Source organism: Emydura macquarii, unplaced genomic scaffold (assembly GCF_026122565.2).
Source record: "Emydura macquarii macquarii isolate MOO-44397 ecotype Brisbane River unplaced genomic scaffold, CSIRO-AGI_Emac_v2 contig_1253, whole genome shotgun sequence".
NCBI lineage: Eukaryota > Metazoa > Chordata > Testudines > Chelidae > Emydura > Emydura macquarii.
The window spans coordinates 82622154-82637118 of record NW_027131390.1 but is presented as its reverse complement, the minus strand read 5'-3'; the positions used below and the strand labels follow the sequence as shown (position 1 = coordinate 82637118).

General features: G+C 41.8%; 1 protein-coding gene across 1 annotated transcript in view; it reads left to right on the top strand.

Annotated features, from left to right (window-relative positions):
• PKP4 (plakophilin 4) overlaps positions 1 to 14965 on the top strand; it is a 244646-nt gene that overhangs the window by 200702 nt on the left and 28979 nt on the right. The window contains 2 exon segments of the mRNA XM_067549418.1: positions 7106 to 7289; positions 8641 to 8758. Coding sequence (XP_067405519.1) covers positions 7106 to 7289; positions 8641 to 8758 — 302 coding nt within the window.

The following is a 14965-nucleotide window of genomic DNA, read 5'->3' as shown; positions in this document are numbered from 1 at the left end:
GCAGTTAAGCTGTGTTCAGCTGTGCCCGTTGCTACAAATTCAGTGTCAACAACAGGTAATTTTGTTACTGGGGACCAAACTTTACTGTATTCACTCGACATTCCATCCTTTTCTGAACTACACAGTATACAAAGATATTAGCATGTTTTAAACCAGTTCAAAAGTTCATGAACTTACTGTATTTAATAAACTGTATTTTAAAACAAGCACAAATTGGGTATAGAAATGTAATTTTTTTCACTATGTAAGACCAGGATGAAAGAGGGAGACTGCAGGCATATACATGTATATCTTGCTAAGCATTAATTTGACAGGGAATGAGAAGGACACAACTTTCATATCTGAATAGAAAAATGCTGTTTTTGTTGCTTTTCATATTGCATTTTACATATTTTTGGTGTTTCACAGAGGGCTGCTGTTCATGCAACTAAGGGAGATAGTCTGAGATCCTGTTTTTCTGTTCCACTTTACTGACCTCCCTATTCTCCTGAGTTTGACTCATTACTGAATTTTTCCTTCATTTCTTCACACTACTGAATTTCTTCCCCCATCACAGCTCCATTACTTGTCTTAAATCCCCCCACTTACCAATGCTGAGACCTTACCCCTCCTTTATACTCTGTATTTCATTGTTTTGTTGAGTTTTTTCTAAATCTGATTCCTTTTTATATTTTTTCTTTTCTGTCTCTGCCCTTTGCCCTCTACTCTTCTTCTCCTGACCTCAAGACCAGTTCAGACTCCACAAACTGAAGGCATATCTCCCACACTACTTCAGTAGCTCACATATGGACATGGCAGGAGCAGAGCTGATTCCTTACACCAACAACCCAGGGCCAAATTGAGGTAATCCAAGACTCTAGCCACACTGTGACATGGGGAGCTCAATGGCGTCACTTCTGTGGTCTCATCCCCACACCAGGATCTGTCCCTGCCCCTCCACTTGGACTCTCCCACTGTCACGGCACCCATTTCCTTCCTCCCAGTAGTGCCCCTCTCCTCCCAGAGCGACAGGGAGAGATTGGAAGTAGCAGAGCAGTATTTACACCCGAGCATAGGGTGACCAGATAGCAAGTGAGAAAAACTGGGGCGGGTGGGAGATAATGGGCACCTGTATAAGAAAAAGTCCAAAATATTGTGACTGTCCCTATAAAATCAGGTCCCCCTATCCCAGCAGCTGGGATTTATCTGCTTAAATAGGTAGGCAGATAGGATCAGCTGCACTTTTCTGCTGTCACACACAGTTCCCTGCTGGACTGGTATTGGCAGGGCCTCCCAGAGCAGTGGGTCTTGAGGTTAACACCACATTGAGATTCATGGTGCAGGTTACGTCTTCCTGAGCTATTGTTTCAGGCTGTCTTTGGACTCTTGTAGACATCACTGCAGCAGTTACTCATTTCATGTTTTCAAACTTCTCTTTGTAACTATGAAGGGCAGAAACTTCTTGTTTTTTAATGAAAAATTAGATTTTTCTTGTAATCACATGATCTTGGAACTGGGGCTTTTGGCACAAGCCTGTAGTGCTTGTTCCTTAATCGAGCCCTCTGCCAACTAGCCCATGCTCTTTCCCATGTTTTTGAATCCAAACATCCCAAAATATAAGAACATTGGAATCCAGAGTAAGTTGGATTCAGAGCTACTAAATTCAGTGCAAATAGCTTTAAAAAAATCTATATAAACAATCAGATTTTGTTACATCTTTAATTCAAAGAAATATTATAAATGTGGGTTTAGTCCAGGTCTTTGGAGAATAAAGGTTAAAGGGAGGAAGTTGTCCACTGAATGCAAAGATAATCTAAATGGGGAGGGCCTTGACGGAAATCTTTCCACTAAATTAATTATCTTAAAGTTAATAAATCATGCTTTTAACAAGCTAGTTCTTCCAGGAGCTGGCGGGGAGTTGAGCTTTTCCCCAGTTTCTGGCTTAGTTATCAGTTCTGTCCAACCCCACTACTTTTTCTCTGAAGGATCATTCCCATGCCACTGCCTCTGAACTGGTTGATTTTTTTTAGTTGATGATACTACAGTTTGCTGCACTTGTACAGATAGGCTGGGAAGAGAGTGGATGTTCAATTCCCTCACCAGAATACCCATGCAGGAGGCAGTGATAATGCCGCTCTCTGCCTTCTCAAAGTATAGCAGCTGGAGTCTCACCACTCCAGCACAGTAAGCAGTGCTGCGAGAGAGTCCCTCTGATAGTGTGTGTGTGCTACACCTTTTGTCCAATTGTAGCAAGTGCTGCTGCTGGCTGCACTACCCCACAGATTTCCTGGAGGCATAATAGCTTCTTGCCCTACTCCTCAAGCATTACAAATGCTAACCAGCTGCTCCAATTACTTTGCAAGCCATAATTTAGTCCTGAATAGTTAGTTAGAGAATCTATCCCATTTGGCAGGATTAATGGACAATTAGACCGAAACATTTGTCCCATAGACCACTAATAGTAATATTTTCAAAGTGAAGGTTATAAGCCACAAAAATCAGGTAGGCCTTATCCTCAGTGTATCTCTGGTGTAACTGTAGACAGTTTGATCTATCTATCTATCTAGAGAGAGAGATTGTGTGTGTCACTCCAAAGCCTACAGCATCTGGTGGGTCAGTGTGAAGCGATGGAAACAGCTACAAGCATGGCTGAAAGCTCTCTTTATTTGGAATATCACCAGGTTCAGTCATCACTGGACCCTATGAGAATCAGCTAGAATGCTGGAGTCCAAAGGTTCTGTGGCGGTTGGAATATGACAGTTAATCAGAGAAGTCAGAAGTAACAGCTATGTGGGGTAACAAAAAAGTGGTTTTGCCTGCAGCCAGGGGACAACTCTGTGCACAAACAGCAATATTGCTCACTACAACACAACACATGGAAACCAGAGTCCCCCTTTTAAGCCTCTTTACACTCACGACTTTATGAATTACACCCATGCAACCACATGGGCTTTCAGCTACTAGTGTCTATGTGAAATGGAATTTATTTCTCTCAACATAACTTGCTTTATGGTTACAGATATAGAAAAGTTTAAGAAAAGTAGAGATTTTAGTGAGACTAACTTTCAGTTTGAATCACAAGGTGCTTGAAATATGTTCTCTGAGGTAAATGAAAGTTCCAAGACTGTTAAGTGTTTAGAGATCTTGTCCTCTGGTGTATATGTGGAACTCTTATCTTTAGTGAGAACTGTGTGTGCTCAAGCAGCAACAGGAGAACAGATTTAAAGTATAAAATTTGAAGTGCATTGAAATAAATCTATACATCCTAAATTTAAACCTGATGAATGAATGAATTTTGTGTGTGTGAATATGAAGATGCAAAGATCTGGTATAAACCATGGTCAAGCCAGAAATGATTGCCTCAGCTCACCCCAAACCTTTCTGACATATTACACAACCACATACATGCCACAGAAAAAAGCTATTTTAGCAAATTTTAAAATTTTGTTAGTACTATTTCTCTCAGCCTATAAACCAGATGCCTTAGTTACTGAGAGTCCAATTGTACGGGACATGGAGGGGAAAAAAGTTGTAACTAATACATTTTAAACACTTTTGAGATGTTATAAAATAACATTCCCTACATACAAACATCACATCTTTTAAAAACCAGTATGTCAGGACACTTCAGTGTTTGATGGAAGTTTTCTATGTCCCTTAGGGCTTGTCTACGCTTAAAATGCTGCAGCAGCGCAGCTGTGCTGCTGTAGCTCTTAAGTGTGGATACTACCTACACTGATGGGAGGGCTTCTCCCATTGGTGTAGGTAATCCATCTCCCAACAAAATAATTCTTCCATTGATCTACCACTGGTTTACACCAGAGTTATTAAGTCAGTATATAACTATATCTTTCAAGTGTGGATTTTTCACACTCCTGAGAGACATAGCTATACCAAAGTAAATTCCTAGTGCAGGCCAAGTCTTGGTCATCCCTTTTCCAGTGGTATAAAGCTTTCATTTCTAATTCTTCAGCATTACAAGATTGTGAAGGTTGTGGGAGCTGCTCTGTATTAATCTATGTACACTGTATGTTTGATATGATTTTCTAAGGCCTTGTCTTCACTGCTAAAAACAGTGTGTGTTTTTTTATCTTAGGGTAACTAACATGCATCAGCATGAGCTAGCCTGAGGTAAAAACACACTGAAGGCCAAAAGTTTTACCACAAGGTAAACCTCCATGTGGTTCCCCTGTAGCACTCTACTGTACTCTACATGCAGCCCTAAATGTAGATGTAACTTTAGACTAAAATTGATGGAGAAGGATTGATGCAGAATTCAGGTAAGGCAGTCCAAGGTATATAAGTGCAACTTGCCTTACTCTGCAGTTTCACATGGATATTAACTTCATGTCTGCATTATAGGTGAGACTAGTAGTCTTATAATAAGATGTGTTGGGTAACCTCAATAAGAGATGTTTCTGTTTTCTGTTGCTTATAACTTAGTCAAACTTTAGGCATTTGGGCTGAAATTTCCCATGCTAAGTGTCTGCCTCAGGCTTAATTTCAGTGTAATTTTTTAAAACTTTTGTATTGATATGACTGAAAGTAATTGCTGTTGCTATTAAAAGGGCCTACTGTGCAATATTAGAATCTAACAGCGTGTACTTTATCTTGTTTGTGGCGTTACTGTTCTGGAAGGATATTCTGTGCCTTCTCATCTGTCTTCTTGTCCCTTAGGGTGAATGTCTTTTCTGTTTACTACTTTCTTAACAGCATTTTTCATGACCCATCAAGTGTCTCCCCTTTAGTGAAATGGAGGGGATGTGGTTTATTACTTTTTAAATGAGATAGTGAGTGCACAGATATTATTAACTTAATTAGCTGGTCCTAGAAATTTTTTCCCTTCAAAGGGTAAGTAGAATTGGCCAGCAGATTCTTCCTAATGCTTTTTCTTACGATTATTTTCATATAGTGCTGGTAGAATGTAACCACTAAAGCAGTACCAGCAAAGTGCTTAGTACAGCAAAATATTATTTCAGCTACATATAACCTTGCTATTGGTGGGAAGGAATAAATCACTGGTTTCTTTCAAATTCTCTATGATGCCAAGAAATGGTTTGTTAAATTGTATCTAGCATGCTTTGATTCTTTGTTTTCTATGCTGAAGTGTGGTACTAGATGTGCAACTTTTGGAGCACTCTTCCTGATGATAAAATTGCTGCCTGCATGTCTTTTGTATATAGTCTAACAAAAAAAAAAAAAAAGCTTTTCATTTGTTCAAGTACAGACTGAACATTTCTATTCAAGTACCAGAAATGAAAGCAACATAAGAATTCTGCCCTAGTCAATAGATAATCTCAGATGAAGCAGAGTTGACCAAAACATTGCATCTTAAATAATCTTGGGTTTAAATTGTGTTCTAAAACAAATATACATGACCTGATCTTAAATACAGTTTTAAAATTTTATTGTAAATTATTTTTACACTGAATTTGGTAAATCTAATTCCAAGTGTGTGTCTTTATGAACAGGAATAAGTGGGTTTACTCCTGTGTCTAGGATTATTAAATTTAACCCTGAGTATTGAAGGTCATCTTATATAACAGTAAAGGCTATACTGGCATGTTGCTAAAAGCAGAGGAACCCCTAACTTGCATAAATATTTACCTACCCTACAAAATGCAGGTATTAGTCAGGAGTCAGATATGGGAGGAGAAAGTGGTATTCTTCAAAGGTCAACCCATCTGAGAGACAAAATGAGACACACTATTGTGGAGATGGTCAAAATGCCATCAAATATTCTATGATTTCAGGGGCTTGGCTTCTCCATATTGGGTTCATACACACACTTGGATTCTGCTGGGCTCTTTGGCCATAGTTCTTTCATGACTGTATTTAAAAAAAAAGTGTTAGTATTCTCCGAAGCAGAATTCATGGCACCAAAATGGATTGTCATTAACAGTATATCGTACAAACCTTGGTAATGTGATCCTATTTCTTTTCTTACGTGTTCTGATCAGTAGTGAAATAACTTAAATATCAACATTAACTATCATCACTGAGCTTCGTTGTTAACATATTAAGGTGAACTGAGGTCAGTTTACTTTTCAGATTTGCTTTTTAAAAATTGAAAGCTTAGATTCTGGCATGCAAGATGGCATCTCATGGATGGCAAGTATACGCAGCATGCCACTTCAGTTAGAACCGTAGTACTAAGTTAATTTCCACACAGTTGGCCGATACTGTTCTTGCTCATTTTCTGCCAACTTTACAGCATTTTCTCTGCCTTTTTTTCTCTTTCATTAAAGAACTATGAGTTAGTGTTTGCAATTTTATGGGGAATGCTGGGAAGATCTTTTTGTCTGTGAGGAGCTGTTGGTTTGGTTGGTTGTTAAGGTGTGTAAGCGTTTAGCAGTTGGAGGTACAAATATCAGGATTGTGGTATATATCTCTGGGGAGCATGTAAGAATGTTTGGCAACTAAGTATAGGACTTTGGATATCTTTGTATTGTCACTAGAGAAGCACAGGAGAATCATCCTCCTGGCTTCTAGAATTTGATGAGGACTTTTCCCTCTCCTGTCAGTTGACAGAAACAGGGCTCTGTCCTCCTCAGGGAATCTTTCTTTTGTACCCTATCAAATCAATAGAGGGAGTTTCTTTAAGTTCCTTTCTTCCCTTGATGTGCTAAGTCTAATGCATTCACTTGTGCACCTGCTTTCTCATTCTCATCCCTCCTTCTCCACCCACCCTAGGAATCCACCAGTTTACTCAGCATTAGGTCCATTGTGATTATAATTTCATGTTCTATCTGTTCCATCAGGGAGTTGGTTAATTGGTACAATGCTGATTCTGAAATTACAGACACGCTCCCTGATGGATCCGCCAGACTGAGGAATGTTGAGAAAAACAAATCCCACCATTTGGAAATAACTTTGTCTCCCCAACCTGCAAAATATATCTTTTAAGGGCATCTTTGCAGACCACCTGTTGGTCATAGCTGGAATATAAAGATTGCATTGCAGAATTAATCCACTGTATTTTTGGTTGTATATAGGTAAATTAATTTCCCCCAATGTTTGAGGAGATAGATAGATATTATGGTTAGTGTTGGTTTATATTGTTCAGTGTAATGAAAGTTACCAGTGATCTTCTGACATTGATAGTACATTTGAATTCTCTTTTTAGGAGTTCTCTGGAACTTGTCCTCTTGTGATGCAGTAAAGATGACAATCATTCGAGATGCTTTATCAACACTAACTAACACTGTGATAGTTCCACATTCGGGATGGAATAATTCTTCCTTTGATGATGATCATAAAATTAAATTCCAGACTTCTCTAGTTCTGCGCAATACTACAGGATGCCTGAGGTAAATCACTGTGTTCTACAAGATTTCTGTTAACATAGTAATCAAGTTATACAACAGTGTATTCAAATTCCTTTTAAATTGCAATTTCATAAACAATATAGTTGTTGCATCCTTTTTAATCCTTTTAGTTCTTCCTTGCAAGCCAATATGTCTCCTTATTCCTCCTTATTAGGAAAAGAGCATAAATACAAACTTAGGAGCTCAGAGGTACTATTTTATGAATGTCTATTCTTCTCTGTTATGCAGCTACTTAGTAAGGGTTAAGCTTCTCCTGTTTTTGTGCTCATATCTAATCTTTTCCATATTAATTAATCACTACCATCTTGATACTGTGAAAGTACTGTGCATGAAACTTACTCTCTCAAACCTTGAATTAACTTGAGTAAAGCCACCTCTACAAAAATCATGTGATATTATTCACATCACTAATAAGGTGATATAAAATCTAAAAGGAGTTAATTTTGATTAAAAATAAAATTGATTTCTGGAAGCAAATGTAGCTATTTAGAGGTATTTATTTTTTTATTGAAAACCTAAGTAAGAAAACTAAGATTGCTTAATTAAACTGAATATTTAAACTTTACTACCAGCAAACAATGTACAAAAATTAAATGGAAACTGCAAATTTAAAATTGTTCTACTGAATGAACTTTTTTTACCTACTATTGTTACAAGTAACATCTGAGATTACTATAAATGAAAGCAACTAAAGACAAATGTTTCTCCTCTATTTTTTTATCCATTTACCTTCTGCATTTGACAACACTTTATGTATAGTCAGTTTCACTGTTTCCTGTCCTGTTTAACTGCATGTTTCAAACAGCAATAAGAAAAAAAAGAGAGCACTTTTTAAAATAGGAAAACAAAAAACCACAGAAAATGACACACAAAATGACAGAGGCCACATGCAGTACATGAGACTACTTTTATTTTTTATTTTTTTTAAATTAATTAGATTTCAAGTTGACTGTGTTCCATTAATTTACAGAATTGGTATACAGTGCTCAAATAGAAGCAGGAGGTATTCCCTGTATTTGCTGATGTCCATTTCACACTCTGGAATATTGCTAAGCTATTCCTGCCAACTACTACTTTATTCCTGAGTCATAAAGAGACTTTCTGAAGAACGATTTCTTATGTGTGTTTGAAACATACCAGATTGAGCCAAATGGCGTGTTTGCTTGTAATTTCCCAAAATAGATTATCAACCAATTCTATAAAAAGACTCTTTCTGCAAATCTTTTAATTAGAAAATTGATTGGATATACATACATATGTATGTCTGTGAGTACCATACATAAATATACAGTATATTATTGATTGACGTTCCTATTGCATTTTAACATTTTAGGAATCTAAGCTCTGCAGGAGAAGAGGCAAGGAAGCAGATGAGATCTTGTGAAGGGCTGGTGGATTCTTTGCTATATGTGATCCACACATGTGTGAACACATCAGATTATGACAGCAAGGTGTGTGCTTATTTTAACTAAGTAATTTCTAGGTTCCAGACTAGTTGATGTGACGTTTGTTTTGTATAGTGCAATTCAGCCACAAAACTCTTGAGCTCTGCTTATTTTTACTAAACCTTTCCCCCCCACACACACATTTATTTATGCACAAAATCAAATTATGTTGTGGAACACAAATTTATTTATTCTACATGTTTAATTCTAACAATGTTGAAGCACCCATTCTTGAGGGAAGGGGATAATAATTAGCACTTACAATGCTTTTCATCTTCAAAACTCATTTTTAAATAAATGCTTAATTCATCCTTATATTGTTTCTTCTTCGAGTGCTGGTCCCTATGTGGGTTCCAGACATGGGTGTGCATGCGCACTGGAGTTGGAACTGTTCAAAGCAGTATTTGTCGTCCCACATGCACGTCTTGTGTTGTCCATGTGTTACGTCCAAGGTCTCCTGTGGCTGCGTGGGTTGACGCCCCTTCAGTTTCCTCTTACCCTGCCGCATGTCTAGAGTCAGAACTTTCTTCTCTTTCGGCACAGCTACATAGCGCAGGAAACAAAGTTTGTTTAATAGATAGCATAGTTTAGAATTATAGGTGTAGCCACATTTCTCCTCGGAGCGTCTACATAGCCCACGCTCGCACCAATATGCACAGCTACAAGTACTGCCCCAACAACTATGGTTCAGGTACCCATTGGGTCCACCAGCAAAACTGGACCAAAGGCCCTACTGGCACATGTGAGACCCATACTACAAGCAGGGAGTGCCCTCTCATCCTTCTTTGGCGTACACCTCACCATCATCAGTATATGAAGAACCACGGAGCACTATGGGACTATTGGTACTGATTGGACCGCTGGGACCAGCGGATGCACCACTTCCAACCGGTGCATCATCACTGGATGAGACTATCATTCCACCGTCGCTATCACCACCCAATGACTATGGCCAATACTAAGATCTCTTGAGGTGTATAATAACAACACTGAATTTATCAGCAGAAGATGTCAAGAACTCACAAGGACGACTTTCTTGACATCCTGCAACCATCAGATCCATCTCGGGTCATGCTGACGATCCATAAGGCCATTCTGCAGCCCGCCCAGGTGATCTGGCATGTTCCAGCTTCCTGCACTCCGACGCCTAAAGAGGCAGAGAAACATTACTTTGTTCTAGCCAGAAATACAAACTTCCTTTTTATGCCCCCAGCACGAAACACACTAGTGATGCAAGCAGCCATTCAATGGGCCAGACAGCAGCACTCCAGAACCATTCCCCCTGATCAAGCCACAAAAAAACTGGACCTCATTAGCCGCAAGGTATGTTCATCTGCTGGCTTTCAATTCTGCGTAGCCAGCTACCAGAGCATGTTGGCAAAGCATAACTTTAAATCATACTCAAAACTAGAGGAATTTCAATATTCCCTCCCAGAGAACAAAAGAGCAGAGTTTCAGGCTCTCATCGAGGAAGGCAAACTAGTATTCAAAGTCTCCCTCCAAGTGGCAATGGATGCGGCAGACACAGTAGCTCACTACCTGGCATCTGAAGTGGTGCTCAGATGGGACTCATGGCTCCAAACTTCTGGGTTTCCGAAGGAGGTACAAACTACTCTAGAAGACCTCCCGTCCGACAAACAGAAGCTATTCAGTGATAAAAAGGATGATAGCTTTCATTCATTGAAAGACTCTAGATCCGCACTTGGATCCCTGAGCCTGTACACTCCAGCCCTCTCATGATTCCAAAACCGCCAAGCATATAGACCCCGATACCAGCATCGACCACCTATCAACCCTACCAACCTTACCCTCCATGCCAACAGGAACAGACCTGCCGCCACCAACGCTCCCAAAGCTCTCAACACTCAACTACCTTCCCCTCTGCTACCTCTACCTTCCAGCAACGCCCATGACAACCCTTTTCACAGAACCACAAACCTCTCCCCACCCAGCCCTTGGCCCTCTCAATCAGGTTCAGGGGCCATCTTGCTCCCTTCTTCAAGAACTGGAGCAAGATTACCATCAATCAATGGGTACTGAACATCATGCGCCGAGGTTACCTGATAGAATTCCACACATTCCCGCCCTGTCACCCACCTCAAGACAACCTTGCGGACCCAAACCAAATTCAGCTCCTATATAAAGAAACACACACATTCTTCCAAAAAAGAGCCATAGAGTGAGTTCCATATTGATACCGTGACCATGGCTTCTACTCCCCCTACTTCCTTTATACCAAATAAAGAGTGGGATCTTCACCCATATTGGACCTTTGGGCCCTGAACAAATTCATTTGCAAATTCCATTTCCATATGGTCACATTGCCTCAAATCATCCCTTTCCTCCAACATGGAGCCTGGTTCGTGGCTCTTGATATGAAGGATGCAACTTTCACATGGACATCCATTCCACCCACTACAAATTCCTTCATTTCAAGTTGGGACACTCCCATTACCAGTTTCGTGTCCTCCTCTTCAGGATAGTTACCACACGTTGCACGTTCACGAAGGTCTTTGTGGTCGTTGCGGCATATGTGCACCACCGGAGTCACTCCCTATTCCCATATCTGGACGACTGGTTCTAAATTGCATCATCCTGCGAACACTTACTCATTACCATTCACGCCTTGTGGGATCTCCTTGCCAACCTTGGTATATGCATCATCAAGGAGAGGTCTACCCTCATATCTACTGGAGAACTCATAATCATCGGAGCCAGATTGGACTCTCTAGCGGCATGGGCTTTTCTCCCGAAGGACCAGTTTGCTGCTCTCACAGCCGTTGTTTCATGGCTACAGTACTGCCTACACATACGCATGAACTTAAACACAAAAAACTTGGTGAACTTAAACACAAAAAAGAAGCTTACAAGAAGTGGAAGCTTGGTCAGATGACTAGGGAGGATTATAAAAATACTGCTCGAACGTGCAGGAATTAAATCAGGAAGGCCAAAGCACAATTGGAGTTGCAGCTAGCAAGGGATGTGAAGCGGAACAAGAAGGGTTTCTACAGGTATGTTACCAACAAGAGGAAGATTAGGGAAAGTGTGGACCCCTGACAGAATAGGGGAGGCAACCTAGTGACAGAGGATGTGCAGAAAGCTGAGGTACTCAATGCCTTTTTTGCCTATGTCTTCACAGACAAGGTCAGCTCCCAGACTGCTTCACTGGGCGGCACAGAATAGGAAGGAGGTGAACATCCCGCAGTGCTAAAGGAACAGGTCCAAGACTATTTAGAAAGATTGGACATACACAAGTCCATGTGGCCGGATGCAATGCACCCGAGGGTGCTGAGGGAGTTGACTGATGTGATTTCAGAACCATTGGCTATTATCTTTGAAAGCTCGTGGCAATTGAGGGAGGTCCCTGATGACTGGAAAAAAGCAAATATAGTGCCCATCTTCAAGAAAGGGAGGAAAGAGGATCCAGGGAACTACAGACCGGTCAGCTCACCTCAATCCCTGGAAAAATCATGGAGCAGGTCCTCAAGGAATCCATTTTAAGGCACTTGGAAGAGAGGAAGGTGATCAGGAACAGTCAACACGGATTCACCAAGGGAAAGTCATGCCTGACCAACCTGATTGCTTCTATGAAGAAGTGACTGGCTCTGTGGATGTGGGGAGGCTGTAGACGTGATATACCTTGACTTCAGCTTTTGATACAGTCTCTCACAGTATTCTTATCAGCAAGTTACGGAAGTATGGGTAGGATGAATGGACTATAAAATGGATAGAGAACTGGCTAGAGCATAGGGCTCAACGAGTAGTGATCAGTGGCTCCATGTCTAGCTGGCAGCCGGTCACAAGCGGAGTACCCCAGAGGTCGGTCCTGGGGCCGGTTTTGTTCAACATCTTCATCAATGATCTGGAGGATGGTGTAGATTGCACCCCCAGCAAGTTTGCAGATGACACTAAGCTAGGGGGAGTGGTAGATACCCTAGAAGGTAGAGATAGTATACAGAAGGACCTAAACAAACTAGAGGATTGGGCCAAAAGAAATCTGATGAGGTTCAGCAAGGACAAGTGCAGAGTCCTGCACTTAGGACGGAAGAATCCCATGCACAGCTACAGACTGGGGACTGACGAACTAGGCAGCAGTTCTGCAGAAAAGGACCTGGGGATAACAGTGGATAAGAAGCTGGATATGAGTCAGCAGTGTGCCCTGGTTGTCAAGAAGGCTAATAGCATATTGGGCTGCATTAATAGGAGCATTGCCAGCAGATCACGGGAAGTGTTTATTTCCCGCTATTCGGCATTGGTGAGGCCGCATTTGGAGTATTGTGTCCAGTTTTGGGCCCCCCACTACAACAAGGATGTGGAGAAGCTAGAAAGAGTCCAGCGGAGGGCAACAAAAATGATTAGGGGGCTGGAGCACAAGACTTATGAGGAGAGGCTGAGGGAACTAGGCTTGTTTAGTCTACAGAAGAGAAGAATGAGGGGGGATTTGATAGCAGCCTTTTAACTACCTGAAAGGGGGTTCCAGGGAGGATGGAGCTAGGCTGTTCTCAGTGGTGGCAGATGACAGAATAAGGAGCAACGGTCTCAAGTTGCAGTGGGGGAGGTCTAGGTTGTACATTAGGAAAAAGTTTTCCACTAGGAGTGTGGTGAAGCACTGGAATGGGTTACCTAGGGAGGTGGTGGAATCTCCATCTTTAGAGGTTTTTAAGATGCAGCTTGACAAAACCCTTGCTGGGATTATTTAACTGAGGTTAGTCCTGCTCTGAGCAGGGGGTTGGACTAAATGACCTCCTGAGGTCCCTTCCAACTCTGATTCTATTTGCCACTGCCTTGCACTCCTGAGACACATGGTGATGTCCACATCGGTAACTCTGCACACCTGAGTCCATATGACATGCCTTAAAGACTGACTGAGAACAGTGTACAATCCACAGAGAGCCCACCTGAACAAATGGGTCTCTCTCCCGCTGCTGGTGGTGACTTCCCTGTCATGGTGGCGAGTCCCATCCAAGGTTCTGACACGCATTCCCTTCCACCACCCCACCCTAGACACCACCCTTATAAGGGACATTTCGCAGGCTGGGGTGCCCATGTACAGAACCACACGGAGCAAGAGCTGTGGTTCCCCAGGGAGGCTAGTATGCATATCAATATCCTAGAGATGAGAGCGGTCCAACGCACTTGTCATGTGCTCTTTCCACTCCTTCAGGGCAAACATGTACAAATCTTCACAGACAACATGACATTGGTCATTTATATAAACAAACATGGCGGAGCCAGCTCTCTATCCCTTTGCCAGGAAGCAATATAACTATGGAACTGGCGTCTACAACACAGTATCACTCTGCAGGCAACCCACTTACCTGGTATGGACAATGTCCAGGCAGACATGCTCAGCGCTCCTTCCACTACAACCACAAGTGGGAACTCCATGATCCCACTCTTCACAACATCTTCTGGCAGTGGGATACTCCCCAATGGGACCTCTTTGCCACACCCAAAAACAACAAACTCCCCCTTTTCTGATCCAGAGGAGCTCTCGGTTGAGGATCATATTCTCCTCCCATTGACACTGGGCCTCCATTACGCCTTCCACCCATTCCACTCATTCCTCAAGTACTCTGCAAAACGAAATGGGACCAGGCAACAGTTATACTCATAGCTCCATCTTGGACCCACCAGTATTGGTTCACCAAACTCCTCCACCTGTCGAACCTCCATCCAGTCCCACGAACCTGCTTACTCAGCAACAGGGTCAAATTCAACATCCCAGCCTGCAACCACTCCACCTCACAGCCTGGTATTTGGATGGGACTCACAAATAGATAATGTGTGCTCCACACCATTACAGGATGTGCTCACACATAGTCAACACCCTGCAACTAGAGCCTGTTATCAAGCTAAATGGAAGCGATTCACTAAATGGGTCTCCGATGTTTTGTCAAACATATCCATACCTATTGTCCTGGATTACTTACTCCACCTTTGACACTCAGGCCTCGTCCATTCCTCCATAAGAGTACATCTGGCAGCTATCAGTGCCTTCTTCCCACCAGTTTATGGGACTTCCATATTTAGCCACCCAACCTCTGCTAGATTCCTACAAGGTTTACTGAACACATTTCCTCCTGATAAAGAATCCACCCTGGTCTGGGACCTCAACCTCGTCCTTTCATCTCTTACCAAACCACCATTCGACCCCCTGGCTACTTGCCCACTATCCTTTCTATCCATGAAGGCAATCACCTCGGCCCAACA